At 38.6% G+C, this 15,884-nt stretch overlaps 1 protein-coding gene across 2 annotated transcripts in view; it reads right to left on the reverse strand.

Moving 5' to 3' along the window:
• The window catches only part of TAF1B (TATA-box binding protein associated factor, RNA polymerase I subunit B), a 51,200-nt gene that overhangs the window by 10,737 nt on the left and 24,579 nt on the right, over window positions 1–15,884 (reverse strand). For both annotated transcript variants that reach the window (XM_035543034.1, XM_035543033.1), the window contains exons 9-11: window positions 2,842–2,989; window positions 493–670; window positions 153–199 (exon numbers count right to left, since the gene is read on the reverse strand). In XM_035543034.1, the coding sequence (XP_035398927.1) occupies window positions 153–199; window positions 493–670; window positions 2,842–2,989 (373 nt within the window). The remainder of the gene's footprint in view (window positions 1–152; window positions 200–492; window positions 671–2,841; window positions 2,990–15,884) is intronic.

Genomic DNA, 15,884 nt, shown 5'->3' on the forward strand with positions numbered 1-15,884 from the left:
AGATTGCGTTTTCTTTAAATAAAGAACTTTCTGAAAAGAATAAAAGACAAAAAGACACTTTAATGATCAATAGGATTAGGTCTTTCTAAGCCTGATTACAAAGTTATTTCATTTACAAAATCACGACTGCTTCTACTGGAACATTTACGTACCTTCTTTGTTATTTTTATTTCTTTCTGCAGCAAAGTCTGAAAGTAACCTGGGGGAAAAAAGACCATTTTATAGCCGCAAATACTGAACTTTTCACGTGAATTTCAAATACAACTGACAAAAATTACACCCTAATTTTCATTCCAGGTTTCAAACTGTTGATTTGTAAAAATAAGAAACATTCAATTCCTAAAACGCCTTTGAGTTCATGTTTTATGCTACTGAACTTAATCAAAATTAAAATACTATAAATCAAATATTACTAAAGAAAGTGCAATCCAAGATAGTCATTTGCACCATTTGAAAGTTTAGTCTTCGTTAGAGATTTGCTTGTATACTTACCATTCATAGTGATCATCTAATAAAAACAATAATTTCAGAACTACTACAATTATTGCTGCAGCAAGGACATCGTATTTCACTTTTCTTGTTGATTTATTTCCAGGCGTGAGAGTCAGGAAATCCACTTCTCCGAAACCAATCTTTTTCACCACTCGACAAGTCCAATTATGCAATTCATCTAATTCATATAAATAAAGATAAAAATATAAGTACATTGAGACAAGCTAAAAGACTTTTACAGTGCAAATACAAAAAATTGGTCATTAGAAGAAAATGATGCTTACATTTTTTGGACCAACTGGCCATTTTTCAGGCTGAAAAGCATTTTTGGATATTTTTATATACAGTGGGTAATCTTCATTGTAAATATAATGAAAAAATGACGCATGAAAAAAAAACAAACTTTTTTTTTTTTTAATGTTATTCAAAAGATGTTGTTATATCATCCTGAACATTGTTCCAGGAAAGCACTCTTGGATCCACATGCAGAATATAAATACAGTTGAACTCTAGTTTCAAAAAACCCCGAAAGCCAAAAACTTGTCAGAAACGTTTTTCCTGTCTATCAACCGAAAAGAAATGTAGGGCTGGGGCCAGACTATGGCAGTGCTAAGAGAAGCAGGGGCTAGCTGGGCTCAGCAGCAGGCTGGGGAACGTTCCCAGCTGAGGCTAAAACGGGCAGTTTAGGTTAAAACTGGCATTACGCCGTAAAGGCTAATTGCACCCGCTAGTGTGGCTTATGTCAAAACCTACACAACTGCAGCTCCAAAAGCAGCAGTAGGATATCCAGCCAGCCTCTTATTACTTCATGCTTATTTTTCACAGATACAAATCCCCCAAATTTCTCACCCTTCCTGCTCAGCAAGAAATACGGGTGTCGGTTACATCACCATCAGATTCCACAAAGGTTAGCAATGTATGACTAAGTACAACCTTAATCCAGCTCTACTCTCTATTCTCTTGCTCCTTACAGAGTTCAACACAAACGAATTTTTAATCCTCTCGTACGTAACAGTAAAAATTAAATAAAATCTGAAAAGCGTAAAAGCATTTTCCAAACAAATTTTCTTACAAATACTGCCAATATACTTTCTTGTCTTTTACATACTTTAAACCACATTTTCATTATTATTCAATGTCCTAAGAGGCACTACCAATTCACTTTAAGAGTTTAGGAAGCAACAGTAGTCTTTTTTCAATAAACAAAAATATAAATAAAATATAAATATAAAAACAATGAATAAATAAATAAATAAATAGATACTTCTACATGATAAAAAGTTCAGTTGCAAGGAAAGGGTGAAGGACAATATATTCTGCTCTTATGGTAACTTTTAAAGGGTATTTAGCTTTATATTTCTCTGTAATAAACCTGAAGATGCCAAATTTCTAGCTTTTCTTTGACTCAACTGACACTTCATAACGTGAAAAATAAGTGAGCCTCTATAGGCTCCAGTGCAACACTGGTGTAAAAGTACAAAAGCAGAATTTTTACTCTGGCATTTCAGCCATAAATCTTTTTGTTGTCTTTTTTTCATTAGCTGTCAGTATATGGAAACGTAAAGTAGTTTTATTCAATGTAATTAACTGCAATATAAGATTAAAAAAACTAACAAACAAACAAAAAGAACTATTAATTTCTGGAATGTTTTGAGGGGAAAAGAATAATTTATAGACTATTTCCCCACAGAAGTCATCTCCAGAGCCAGCAGTATTTGACAGAAGTATGGTAACCCAGCAGACACAGGTCATACACTATCAGTTTTTACACTCATCTGTTTTTCTTTGGTAGTTCCATATTCAAGACTGAACTTTAGAATAAGCAAAAATTCCATATTTATGCAATAAATTATTTCAAAACTAAATCAGAAATAAACAAGACAGGTTGATCTTCACCCAGCATCCCTTGTTAATACTAACATTAATGTTATTATGCAACGTTATAGAATATATATTCAACTCTACATATGACAATTCCTTTCAGTGCTAAGCAATCAGGTCCTGACTTCATGCATCTTTTACCTGAAGTGAATAAGCCACGTGACTTGCAGTAGTGCCTCTTAGCTCACACGGATACTGAAAGGTCTAAAATGAAGTGTCCACTCAACAGGCTGAGAGTCAGCACCGGAACGCCCCTGCATATCTGGGCCTTCAATACCTACTTTAAATGTTTGATGAAGGTGTTTTCTATAGAAATGATCTTTCAGTTCAAGCTTAAATGTGCATAAATTAGAAGAAAAAGAGGAGGCGCTTTTGAAGTAGTGATTCAAGGTTTTTGATTTTTGTTTTTGCTGGGGTTTAATAAACCAAAGAAAAATTTTATCGGTTTGGGTTTGGGAAAATATTTACCAGGTAAATTAATTTCCATCAAGTACTTCATGCACAACATATCTGGATGGAGAAAGCAGCTCTCTGTTATATCTGGAAAACGAGGCAGGTCTAAAAAGGCTGCAAGTTCAATCATTTTGCTGTACACCTCTTCATACACAGGCCATGACTGAAAGAGAGGGATAGAGCGGGTTATGCATTTTCTCTTTTACCATATCTATTGTTGATTTTAAATTCCTGATTTTTAATTATTTATTTAATACAGAAACACTGCCTTCTTTTAACACTCTGTATGACTAAACACATGTGCGAGAATGGAGCCAGACTGCAGCATTATTGCACAGAGAAACACAGGCTGGTTTTAAAGCCCATAAAACATACAAAAAGCCAATAAAACATTGCTCTTCAGACCTGTGACCAACACACTACCTTTTCTGTGAAGTGATCAATATGTTTTCAGATGCTCCAAGATTGAAATTGCATTTAAAAAAAAAAAAGGTGCAATTTAGAGTGACATTGCTAAAGAGGAAAGAGATGACAATCACAGAATGGTTGAGGGTGGGAGGGACTCCTTGGGATCATCCAGTCCAAGTGCCCTGCTCAGGTCAGCTAGAGCAGGCTGCCCAAGACCACGTGCCTTTTGGATTTTGAGCATCTCCAAAGATGAAGCTCCACAAGGCTCTGTGGGAAACCTGCTGTTCCAGTGGTTCACCATCTTTGCTATACAATATATGTTTTTTCTTACGCATAAATGGATTTTCCTGGCTTTCATTTGTGCCCATTGCCTCTTATCCTGTCCCTAGACACCACACTAAGGATCTGGTTCTTTTCCAGGCTGCACAGTCCCAGTTCCCTCAGCCTCCCATCAGCAGATGCTTCATTCCATCATCTTCAAGGTCCTTCTTGGGACTTATTCCAATACGTCCATGTCTCCTTTTTATTGGAGAGCCCAGAACCAGACCCAGCACTCATATCTCACCAGTGCTGAGGAGCGTGGAAGGATAAAATCCCTTGACCTGCTGCCAGTGCTCTGCAGAATGCTGTCAGTTATCTTTGCCAGAAGGGTACATCGCTGGCTCACATTCATTTTCACAGCATCTTGTTCACCAGGACCCCCAGGGCCTTCTCTAAAAAGTTGCTTTCCAGCCAGCTGGATGTATTTGTGCCTGGGGTTAATCCTCCCTAGGTGCAAGACTTGACGTTTCCCTTCGTTGTGCTTCAGGAGGTTCCTGTTGGCCCATTTCTCCAGCCTGTTGAGGTCCCTCCGAATGGCAGCACACCCACCTGGTGTATGAACCACTCTTCCCAGCTTTACATTGTCTGCAGACTTGCGGAGGGTGCACCGTGTCCCATCTGACCAATCATCTAGGTCATTAACAAAGGTTTTAAACAGTACCGGCCTCGGTATCAAGGCCTGGAGTACACCATCAGTGCCTGGCCTCCAGCTGGACTTCATGCCACTGACCAGAACCCTTCGTACCCAACCTTTCAGTCAGTTTTCAATCCACTTTGCAGTCCCCTTAACTTCATCAGTTTGTCAATGAGGATGTTGTGCAGGACTGAGTCAAAAGCCTTGCTTAAGATAAAGAGCATCCACCAAGCCTTCTACCTGTCATCAAAGGTCATCAGGTTGGTCACAGCATTTCCCCTTTGTAAATCCATGCGGATTGCTTCTAGTCACCGTCTTGGACTTCTATGTTTGGAAATGGTTTCCAGGTTTATTTGCTCCATCACCTTCCATACTTACGCATTTAGTTATTTATCATTTTCCAAACTATTGACTACATGAAGAAAGCTCCCCCAATTTCTACTGAGATTTTCCTGTTAGAGGAGAATATAATTTACAGCCAGATTTTGGTAAGCTTGTTCAGTCAGCTCAGCAGGACCTGGTGGAGTTTGCGCAAGTATGAACTGAAAGATTTGACCCTCATTTCTTAACACTTTAACTCTTCTACTAAACACAGTATTGTGTGTCTTAATTCTTTATATTTTAAATGGTTATTTGAACGTTCCTGTTAAAGTGATAGCTTCCAGTTGTTCAGGCTACTTTACCCTTTTACATGTATAAGGGATGCATTTTCTGCTTGGTCTTGGCAGTTCTAACTCGGCAGAGCACTTTATCATGTATCGTATCTATCAAGTTAACTTGTGCTTAAGGTACTTTCCTTTAGTAGGAATGCTGCAGGAGTTTACACTTTGTACACAGATTCAAAACTTTCCTGAACAATACTGAATTCAGGCTTCTGATTTTATAGACCAGGTTGAGAACAAAGCGATTGTGTTGACGACAACAGTAAGACTGAGATAACGCCTTTTCAACCAATCACTTGGTTTCACCTATTTTAACATAAGCTATGTAGCAATTGCTCAAATTTTACAGTTTTTGAGTGATTGCCAAACGTTTCCATTAATTTTCTTAAATGATCTCCCCCCAGACTGCAGTTAAGACTTCCTTAATTGCATTAATACATGCTTAAGCAAACGAATAATTCTACTGTCACTATTACACATGCAACTTGGGTAACAGTTAGGAAGTTGTATCATGTTCATTATATTTTCTAAACAGTGTTAAAAAGTGGCTTAGACTTCTATGTGACAATCTTGAGAAACAAGAAAAACATGCATTACCAGGCTCCTGCAGAAGACCAAGCTCACATTACTTTCCATTCCTCTTAAAAAGCTGCTCTACATTGAATACCAAAACAATCCTAGAACAAAACCTGAATCATACGTAACTTCTCTTGAGTGTATCGGGAGAAAAATTAAAAGTCCCAAATAATTCAAATAAAAGCAGCGTGAGAGCAATATTCCTAATTAGATATAAAGGAAATGCATTTTCCCTTTGATGAAAAGCAGCTGAATTAGTAGCTTCTTAATAATATAGCACAGATGAAAATGAAGACACCGGGAATTCAGTCATTTGAAGCACTCCCTTTCTCAAACATTAAACTATCACCAGTGAAGTTATCTGAGCAGTCTAGTTTTACAAAGAGGTACTTTAAGGAACGTAACTCTTAATTTGAGGGTCCAAGGTAGGCACCTCTATCACTGTATACATGAGCTTTTCTCACTGTATCAGGCTAAGGAGACAGCTTTCCCGTCCTGGGCACTCGTGAATCATCCCTTCATCCTCACAGCCAACACTGACTTTTGTTTCAAAGGTTTTAGAATCCAGTTCAGGCTTTTGTTTGCAGTTTAGAGAAGCAAACCAAGTTATTTTTCAAATGCTCTTTACTTCATGATAACCTTTTTTTTTTTTTTAAGAGCAAACACAAGTGATGTAAAAAAAAATAAAAACGAACACTGAGTACTATCATTTGGCTCATTTAAAAGGGTGTTAACAGACTAACACTGTTCTTAGCTGATGTGTGTTCATAAAGAGATGTAAACACAAGTGGGACATGCAGATCTAGGAAGGACACACTCATCCGCCGTAAAGACCAACCAAATCCATTGCTACTTTCCAGGGCTTAACCCCCTAAGCTCAAAAGCATTGATTGTAGCAATCGTGTTTCTACAACGCGGCGCTGAGTCATGACAACGCAGGATGGATTGAACGCTGCACTTCAGGAGCACGCAGTCGTCTCCTGACCTGTAAACTGCAAGTGTAAGCTGAATCAAAGAGGAGATCACATCTCAGCAAGACACATCGCAGCAAACAAAGGGCTGAAAGACTTGAAGGTAGAGGACTGGGGAGACTGTAGAGCGTTTCTAGCCCTGAAAATTCTCACCTGGCACCATACACATACCCTGTTTCATTCTGAAAGAGCTCTGAGTTCACGCAGCAAATCTCTTATGCTGCAAAATCTCGCTTACTGGGAGGGTTAAAGCAAACAGAACGCCCAAATTCCATGCAACAGGCACAGTAAGTGTTAGTACAATACTAAGAAAAAGCAAAATACTGCAGTCAAGCAGCCTCAAAAGTCACAGAATCACAGCATGGCTGATGTTGGAAGGCACCTCTGGAGGTCACCTGGTCCAACCTACAGCGGGTTGCCCAGGACCACGTCCAGGTGGCTTTTGAAGATCTCCAAATTGATAAATGCTGATAAATTTTATCTAAGAGATACTCACTTTCTACCTAGCTATGCATCTCTCCCAGGAAAAACAAACGTGATAAAACAAGTTGCGCCAAAAATCAACCAACAAATCCAGTAGGAAAGCAAGTTCCAGAGCTGGGGCCTCCTTCAAGTGAAAACACTCTGCCTCATGATTAAACCCCAAGGGAGGAGTCCTTGGACAAGAGGGGACAGCCTTAGATCATATGCCACACGTCCTCCAAGTACAACTTTCGCTTATCCAATCGCAAATTAAACGATTTTGCATTACACATTTTCAGTTGTGCTTCTGTGCTAAATATTAGGACAACTCCCCTGTCCATCAGCATGTGGAGTTACTGAGCTCTCACTTTGTTTTGAGAACCTGGGAAACACTCGGCATATAAAACCCAGTTACAAACCCTTGAGGGCACTTAATAATTTCAGGAAGACTGACAGAAAACCCTTTTAAAGTTATGCCACCTGATAGCCCTTTCAGGTGTTTCGCAAGCTGGAATTTCTTCAGGACTGATCAACAATGCTGACAGAGCCCATAACCTGTCTAGATCGGGTACAGAGGTTACTGAGAACTTTCCTTAACAGCTTTGTCTTTAAAATCTTTGTATCTTGTTCTCACACACGACAAATAAGTTAACATCAGGTCGTCTACAGAAAGTGGTACAAAAAATTAGTACTGCTTGAGAATACTTTTCTTTTTTTTTCCCCTCTCCCCTCAACTTCGTATAGGAGAGAAAATACACACTGTTCAGTCGGTAAAGAAGTGTCTAGAGTAAGATTTTCATTATGATATACACTCATTAGACTACTTAAATCAGTTGCCTTTATCTTTCCAAATTACATGAAATTTTTCACCTGTGCTAGAAAAGAGCCACCTGGTTTTCAGAAGCGTACGAGCCAAACTATTACCATGATAATCAGATCAGAGCAACGAGTAATTGTTTGGGGTGAGCCAAGATTGCAGCTTCTCCTACTTGTTTGGACAGTATCAGAATGTTGCTGATCAACCAGCAGAAAACAGTATACAACTGGCTGGCTTTCTAGCTTCATTTGCAGGCTCCAGAGCTTTTTGGTTTAAGTGTGGTCTAACTGACTCTCTCCTTAGCTCACCATATAGACCGTTTTCTCCTACGGGAGGAGAAACCAGCAGTACTTACATACGCACAGTTCTGTTTAGTTTATTGTCATTACGTTGTATCCCTTCTGAAAAGAATTAATTGTAGAGTTCTTTAAATCCTCCCTTTTATCTTTTTTTTCCCCCTACATACTCTCCTCCAGTACTTTTTCCCCAGCACAGTTCCCTTTCTCGTCATCCCTTTACCTGTGAATTTCCAAATCCAGACTCCTTTCGTCCCATGCCTACCTGTTCTCTGAGGCTCTACCTTCAGCTGTTCAGCAGTGGACATCTTTTCTAGGAGCTTGTTCTAACGACCCTTCAATACTGAAATCTACTTCACTTTTTCATTATTGATCAAATTTTGAGTGTTGGAGGAGGGTTTTTTTGCATCACAATCCAGAAGTTGGTTCAATTCCTGCCTAAAGCAAAGCATGTCCATAAACCAGGAGATATTTATTGTAAAAGCAATAAACCGAGTGGGTACCCTAATGCACATAAACATCTTTGAATGGAGCCTGCATTAAAACACACTGCCAGGAACTCTAAAACTAAGGTAAGATTAGGTACCACATCAGCCCTACAGAGCCTGGCTCGCTGTACTTCCTTCCGCTACTCAGCAGACTCAGCTCTATCTGCTAGTCTGCAGCACAAGCCTATCCTACCAGCCTGACGTGGGTTGAAGCCAGCTGTAGTGCACGCAGGTTACACAACAGAATTGACTGTAAAGACAACTGTATCAGCTGTAAAATGTACACCCAAGTTAGTACTTAATAGTGAATAAAATGACCTCATGACCCAATCGTTACGTACTAGATCCACAATGTGACTGGAAAGCCCAAACTCCTTGATTACTGAATAATTTCTTCTCCCATGACTTGGGTATTGCCCTCAACAATGTGGTGCGCTCCCACAATTCTATCAGTCTGGTTCCCTCCCATGCAAACGTGCATTAATAAACAAATGCTACCAATGTCTATTTTTAAAATCTCTTCCCCCCTCCCCTTGCCTAACTTCTATCTGCCTCTCAGCGACCACCATCCTACCTCCAACATCAGGAAACTACTGCAATAACTCTCACACACAAAAATTAAGGACAATTAAACACTGTGCATCATTATCAATAAAAACCTTCCCAAATAAGCAACCCTCTCACTAATACACATTTTTTTCCCAGCTAGGTTAGCTGTCAAAACTAAGGCAGTCAGCTCTGCTGCAGTTAGATTCTGTGCAGTCTTAACACGAAGTTTGCATGAATTATTTTCCAGAGTATAGGGTATACACAAGAGAAATACACGATGTAAAGGATGGGCATTGTGAGCACTGATACCACTGCTGGGCAGAAAAAACCATCCAGCCTCATGAGGTGCAAGCATATGTGAAAGCATGATGGGGAGAACCACTGCACGCTGCTCTTCCATCCCTTCCCAGCCACCACCAGAAACAGGTAAGCAGGGTCGATGAGCGCCGAATCTGCCTCGGTACCCCCGTTTTTATGTGGACTAAAGGAGCAGACATTTCTTCAAACACTGATATCCATGAATCATATACAGATGCTGATGTAACAGCAAAGGGTGTGCCTGGAATTATTAAAGGGAACCAAGTGACAAGGACGAACAAAGGCAGGTGAAACTGCTACAACCCCACTCAAATACCTGCTGAGAGACAGGTAGCTCCTTAGAGTTCTTCCACTAGAAAAGACCAAGCACACGCTTGTTGCTTGGTCAACAGAAATTGCTGCTTCACGAGGCTGCCATGGAGCAGAGAGGATAACTGTAAGGCTAAGACAGAGTAATGGAATCAACCTCTCCATTGTTGAGACAGACAAACATGTTGCCCAAGTTATCTGCTTGGCAACACATGGGCAGAGAAAAAAAAAAAAGGAAACCAAGATAACACTTGAAAATCATACAGGTAACACTGGCACTCTCTCTGTTGCTCTCCTTTGATAACTGTCCTTCAAGATCTCATCTGAAACAGCTACTACATCTTAAGATCCCAGATTACTCATGAACATTGATGCAGAGGAAGTGAGAAGGATCTTTGTATGGAGAAGATTCATTTTAGACAATGACTCTTTAAACAATGTTTATGCATCTTTGAGAGAAAAAAAAATCTAGGTGTGCTAGGAGGGTATTTTGCTGCACTGCGTTAAAACAGTTTTTATCAAGGAATACAAGATGGCATGTGGATGAGCCAGCAACCCACACGCAAAAGAAAAAGCTAACTGAGCATTCAGTACAAATGCACTCCTTTTCTGGAAAACATATATATATTTGTATGTATGGCAGGCTTTTTAATACGCTACTTTCAGAGGAATACATCATATTCATTAGACATTTCCTGGCTAAAGTGGTTTTTGAATAAATGAGTTTCAATATTATTAAACCAACAGAGACACGTGCTTGAGCGTTACCCACTTCATGCTCAAGTTACCTCTGAACGACAAATACCACTTCTCTAAAAAATGTAGTCTTTCTATAAATGGAGAAAGCAATCCAACGAGGAGCTGATCTGTCATAATGTATTGAAATGAAGGAGTTTGGGAACAAATTTTATTGAATTTCATAAATATTTTGGTAGGTTTGTTTTCTTTCTTCATTAAGTAATGCTTTAAGACAGGTATGGACAAGCTAGAGTTTCTGTTACACAACAGCAAGCTCCCATGATAAACTTGATTACAATAACCCTTTCAGCAGTGAACTTCCTCCTCAGCTTTTTTTTTTTTTTTTAAATAAAAGCCTCACCCTTACTTCTTTTCATTCTGCACTATTTTTTTTTATCCTGAACAAGTACTACATGCACCTGCTAAAATGCGAAAGAAAGAAAGAAAGGAAAGAAAGAAAGAAAGGAAAGAAAGAAAGGAAAGAAAGAAAGAAAAGAAAGAAAGAAAAGAAAGAAAGAAAAGAAAGAAAGAAAAGAAAGAAAGAAAAGAAAGAAAGAAAAGAAAGAAAGAAAAGAAAGAAAGAAAAGAAAGAAAGAAAAGAAAGAAAGAAAAGAAAGAAAGAAAAGAAAGAAAGAAAAGAAAGAAAGAAAAGAAAGAAAGAAAAGAAAGAAAGAAAAGAAAGAAAGAAAAGAAAGAAAGAAAAGAAAGAAAGAAAAGAAAGAAAGAAAAGAAAGAAAGAAAAGAAAGAAAGAAAAGAAAGAAAGAAAAGAAAGAAAGAAAAGAAAGAAAGAAAAGAAAGAAAGAAAAGAAAGAAAGAAAAGAAAGAAAGAAAAGAAAGAAAGAAAAGAAAGAAAGAAAAGAAAGAAAGAAAAGAAAGAAAGAAAAGAAAGAAAGAAAAGAAAGAAAGAAAAGAAAGAAAGAAAAGAAAGAAAGAAAAGAAAGAAAGAAAAGAAAGAAAGAAAAGAAAGAAAGAAAAGAAAGAAAGAAAAGAAAGAAAGAAAAGAAAGAAAGAAAAGAAAGAAAGAAAAGAAAGAAAGAAAAGAAAGAAAGAAAAGAAAGAAAGAAAAGAAAGAAAGAAAAGAAAGAAAGAAAAGAAAGAAAGAAAAGAAAGAAAGAAAAGAAAGAAAGAAAAGAAAGAAAGAAAAGAAAGAAAGAAAAGAAAGAAAGAAAAGAAAGAAAGAAAAGAAAGAAAGAAAGAAAGAAAGAAAGAAAGAAAGAAAAGAAAAGAAAAGAAAAGAAAAGAAAAGAAAAGAAAAGAAAAGAAAAGAAAAGAAAAAAGAAAAGAAAAGAAAAGAAAGACACCGCCAACCAACTAGAGATTACAAGGTATCACAAAACCCTGGCAGACCAAAGCAGGAATTGCTGCTTGTTTTGGAAAGCAAAAGCAGCATTAGTGATTAGCAGAATTTGTATGGCTGGAATTTTATACCTCTTAGAAGATTTTTTAAAATAAACAAGAACGACTGGCTGCTGTGTTCATTTGAATTCTTTATAGAGTTACCACTAAAACAAGAAAGTCGCAGGGCAATTAGGCTCATTCAAATTTTAGACAGAAGAGAGATCTTCACAAACCTTACACACCAGACCAAATGTGATTTTACGAAAGGACCTCAATAAATAGAGGAATACCCAGCTACAAGCAAGCTTGGTAGATCACTTCCCAGGGAAGCAGAAAGCTGTTGGCATTGCAGTCTGAATGCTCTGGCAGAAAACCGAACCAACGCTTTGACCTGTATTCCTGAGTCAATTCATCGATTTAGTCAGCAACTAGCAGTCTGAGTCAGACCCAAACTAAAATACAAATGCACAGCCCACCAAAACCTGGGCTGTGAGACAATCCCAGGGGCAGCGCTTTCCCCTAAAATGCACGATGACTCGGAGATGTGGGCATCAGCCAGGATCAGATTATAAAGCCATACAGGACCCCTTTCGAAAAGGCAGCATAGAAAAGAAAAAAGAATTAAATAAGGTGACAACCTTACAGTATTTAGGAAATCTTCAGGTTTACTCATGACAGTACCACAAACCCACCCTGTTGCTTCGGGCAAGTCTCTTTGTCCCAGTTTCCCAGCTGTCAGGGAGCAGCAGCGCTCCATTTCTCCCAGCCCAGCCTAAACGGAGCGGCCACATGACGGGCATCGGGAGGAGAAAAAGAAGCCCACGTTCTGCAACCGTGCTGGCTCGACGTGGTGTGCACCAAAGCAAGCCCTAGCTCCCACGTTAGATGAAGAAAAGGAAAAAGATATACTGAGCAGCTCATTACCTTCCACATATTAAACTGCGACGCTATCTGGTAGAAACAGATAGGAGATTAAATGATTAGTGACTACACCCTCACCCACTTAGACATCGGCCTCAGCTAAAAGCAAATTCATTCCAGTAATTCCTAAATTCTGTACGTTTAACCTTAAAACCTTAGTCATGCTTGGGCACTGGGACAGGTTCCCCAGGGCAGTGGTCACAGCACTGAGCCTGACAGAGTTCAAGAAGTGTTTGGACAATGCTCTCAGACATAGGGTCTGATTTTCGGGTGGTCTGGCATGGAGGTGGACTTGATCCTTGTGGGTCCCTTCCAACTCAGGATATTCTATGAATTTAAAGACATGAAAAGACAACAGTATTAACTTAATATATTCACGAATCCAAGACCTGTGCTTGTATTTAGGGCCAAAAAGAAAAAGAACCAAAGGCTGTTTAGAACTATCACTGGTAAAGTGCAAAAATCCCTAACTTGCTGTCTCCCACACGACCCAGTATTCACTCTTACTTGGCTTTTCACATTTCTCCTTTTAGCACACTTCTAGGCCAGACTTCTTGCAAGTGTTCCCTTCCTCCTAGCATGGGGACTGTCGATCCTACTCATCAATAAGAAATCTTATATTCCAAGCATTGTATTTAAACAAGCAATTCCTTTAGTTACTCCACCAAAACGAACGTCATCACAAAATAAATGCATGCAAAAGCTTGTTTCAAAAAGCAAAGCTTTTCCTCAAGAAAGCTAAAGTTTTCCTTGCTTAGGGTTCTTTGCCATAGGTTAGCAATATCCCTTTTAAAAAAGGATTTTGCGTACTTCTACCATTTAATCATTCCTCAACGTATTTTTAGTTGAATAAAACTGAACCCAGATTTCTCAATCTGAAACTTTAAAGACGAGCATTAAGTTCACCAAACTTAAAGGCTTGAACTATAACGTAGAAGAAGAGTTGGTGAGATACCGAGTTAATGAAAAATGAAGTTTTACCATCTTAAAAAAGTCTCCCCAGAACACAAAACCCATGAACTGAAACCGTAACTGAAATCCCAGAACAACAAAATCAGCTGTACCTCATTGAGCCCAAAAGATCTTTTTAGCCTTGCATCCAGCAGCAAGCAAGAGAGATGAGTGGGGAGGAATTTAAGAACGAAGCAAGCCACAATGACACTTTCCCAAATATTTCTGCAGCTTCGCACAGTTTGTGGCTGAGACAGCAGTGAGATCTCTGCACTTTTTAGTTCCATATGCCTTTGTTGTTTTTTTTTTTGTGTGTGGCCTCTGTCCAGTCATTACCTGACCCCTCTTAACACTCAGACCAACCGATGGCAAGAAGTTCCACCAACTGCCCACAAGACACACGAATTATTTCCTGCTGTCGGATTCCAAACCAACAGGCTAGTAAGCTTCATCTGACACCTCCCAATTCTTGTACTGGAACAGACATCGAACATTTGCCTCCTAAACAAAGTAAACTATCATCACAGCTTCCTCTTAGCCAACTCTTCTTTAGCTCGAAAGATAAATAGATATGTTTAATTGTTTCTTGTAGGAAACCTGTCCGGATATTTGATCGTCCTTGTTGTCACTCTGCGTACCTTTTAGAGAGGGTAAGCAAACAAACAAACAAACAAACCAAACCAAACCAACCAACCAACACAACACAACCAGAATTCCACAGATTTCTTAAGTATGAGTGCCTGATGGATTTATACGTGAACAAAGTTCTGTTCTCCGTTCCTTTACTGGAAATCAGGAGCTGTTCGAAAATAATTCTAACGCAGCTGCAACAGCTACATGTTTGAAAACAGCATCACAAAGGGATTATAGAAACCTCCATAAATAACATCGTGCAGGTACTTACATTAAGGTTGGTACATGAATATAACAGCATTGATCATACCAGCTTTCAGAGAACATGACAAATTTTCTACTTAAAAAAAAATCACCTCCTATTTAACAAACTTAATTGCACGAGCTTATCTGTTGTTTGACTTACACCTCGTGGGTGTACTCGGACACAAAGGCGGCACTGGTGGAAAAAGTATATCTGTGTATTTTAATAGCAGCTCATGGGTCACTGAATTATAATCTTTTAAAAATCATACTAAAAACTGAAGTATAGCGCTCACATACTGTAATGCTTACCCACTGTAATGATGCCGTACAAAAATACAAAGCCTGCATTGTATAAGTCTTTCAAGATCTTCTCCTTCCCACTCAACGTCTTTACTTATTACTCTTTTCCAAATAGAAAATATTTTAGTCATCTGTTGGACAGGATGAAAATCTGAGAAATTTATAGCCATATTTGCTCCATCTACATTCTCAAAACTAAAGCTGAGAGGTTATGTATTTCAGTAGATGCAGAAGAGAGCAAGTTTCTTGCAAAAAAATCTGGTCAAGAGGGTAGCGTTTCTTTCAAGACATTCAAAGCTGTTCATAACAGAGCATTAAGAATTCTATCAAGAAGAGAACAAAAGTGAAAAACAAGAAGGAATAAAAGGATGAAGACAAAAGATCCTGTATGTATGCTTTCGCTTATACTTGCATTTTTTATTTAGAGTTATCATTCTTTAAAAAATACTTCTGCAAGTGTAGGTAGTGTGTATGTGCATCAGTGACAGGCAATTTACTTTTTCTATGTGGTTTACTCACAAACAACGGTCAGCAGATCATTTTATTTTAAAAACCACCTTCAGCATAGAAATTAGCTGAAACTTACCAGCATGCTCATTTAATAGATTAATTTCAGAATGGTAATGTCAATTTAGGGAATGAATGCATGGCTGTCACCAAATCAAATTAGCAATACCAAACCCATGGTACAAACCCTTCCTTCGCAAGAACTTCAGTAGAGTGACCTCATGCAATGCTCAGAATACAGAGGAATTTCACTCCTCCTTAGACGGTGGGACAAAAAACATAAAGCCCTAAAACAGTGATTCACTTCTTCTGCCCCTCCTAGAAGAGTACTATAATTAGGAGACCAAGTCCACACCCACAACTAAAGAAACACGAGCACTTAAGAAACACTGTCAAGTTTATAAACTTCTATTAACATACCCAAACTCTGTAATGAAGCAAATGCTAATCCTTCTGCTTTTAAGATGATGAAATTATAGATCCAGAAATAGCATCTTTGATATAAAACAATCCCAAAACACGGAATACCATTTGCTGTAGTAAAGCACTCAGCCGTATTGCATCCAGCTTAGGGTACAACCCAACGAACGACTCAAGCAAACCGAAAGGAGG

The sequence above is a fragment of the Cygnus atratus genome, chromosome 3 (assembly GCF_013377495.2).
Source record: "Cygnus atratus isolate AKBS03 ecotype Queensland, Australia chromosome 3, CAtr_DNAZoo_HiC_assembly, whole genome shotgun sequence".
NCBI classification, from domain to species: Eukaryota; Metazoa; Chordata; class Aves; order Anseriformes; family Anatidae; genus Cygnus; species Cygnus atratus.